Source organism: Otolemur garnettii, unplaced genomic scaffold (assembly GCF_000181295.1).
Source record: "Otolemur garnettii isolate 467f Iridium unplaced genomic scaffold, OtoGar3 scaffold00189, whole genome shotgun sequence".
In the NCBI taxonomy this organism is placed as follows: domain Eukaryota; kingdom Metazoa; phylum Chordata; class Mammalia; order Primates; family Galagidae; genus Otolemur; species Otolemur garnettii.
In genome coordinates, this window is record NW_003852584.1 from 2,902,334 (window position 1) to 2,903,084 (window position 751).

The window sequence follows — 751 nt, forward strand, 5'->3', positions numbered from 1 at the left end:
GGGCCTTGTCTATAAAGTCTGATCATGTAGGTATCAGATTAAAAACATGTGCTGTCGATATAACATTGGTCCTCCCTCAGACATCCATCCAAAGGCCTTTCAACGGCCACTTCTGTTGTGTCTCTTCTGCTGAGACCATCGTTTTGGTATGTGTCTAGCGGGGGACGGCCATTCTGCCCAGCACAGCCACTGACATGGGCCAGAGGTGGCACACCAGGGGAACAGCAAAGCTGCTTAGCACAGCCCTTGGAGATGCAAGGGGAGCTGCAGAGCGAAAATAGGTCTGGCTCCAGGGGCTCCTCCAAGCCCACATTTTCAAACTGGATGGTCACATTATGGATTCCTGCCTGATGGAAAATTTCTCGGATTTCCACGCTGGCGTCCTGATATCCCCTGTCCGTCTGGCATTTGATATGCAGGGTGGCAATGATCTTTCCCTTTGTAAGTTCCCAGATGTGCGCATCGTGTATACTGCTAATTCCAGGCACAGCAGAGAGTTTACTCACTAGAATGAAGAGCAAACAACAGCCAAGATGAGTGAGGAGGGCTCCATCTAAAACATGTACTAAATGGGAGGAATACAGCCCTTTAGACATTTCCAGCAAAATGACTCTGTATTTACTAAAAATAATGGGAAGAAAAAAATACCTGTACTCCATGGGTACATTTGCTCATAACCTTTATTCTCCTCTCTGAATTTCCACACCACACATGGTTAGCTCATATGAAGTCATTCAAGGAAATAAATTTC

General features: G+C 46.3%; 1 protein-coding gene across 1 annotated transcript in view; it reads right to left on the minus strand.

Annotated features, from left to right (window-relative positions):
* Window positions 1–38: 38 nt before the first annotated feature.
* The window catches only part of LOC100957581 (zinc transporter 10-like), a 13,454-nt gene continuing 12,741 nt past the window's right edge, over window positions 39–751 (minus strand). The window contains exon 4 of the mRNA XM_003800921.1: window positions 39–505. Within this exon, the coding sequence (XP_003800969.1) occupies window positions 39–505 (467 nt within the window). The remainder of the gene's footprint in view (window positions 506–751) is intronic.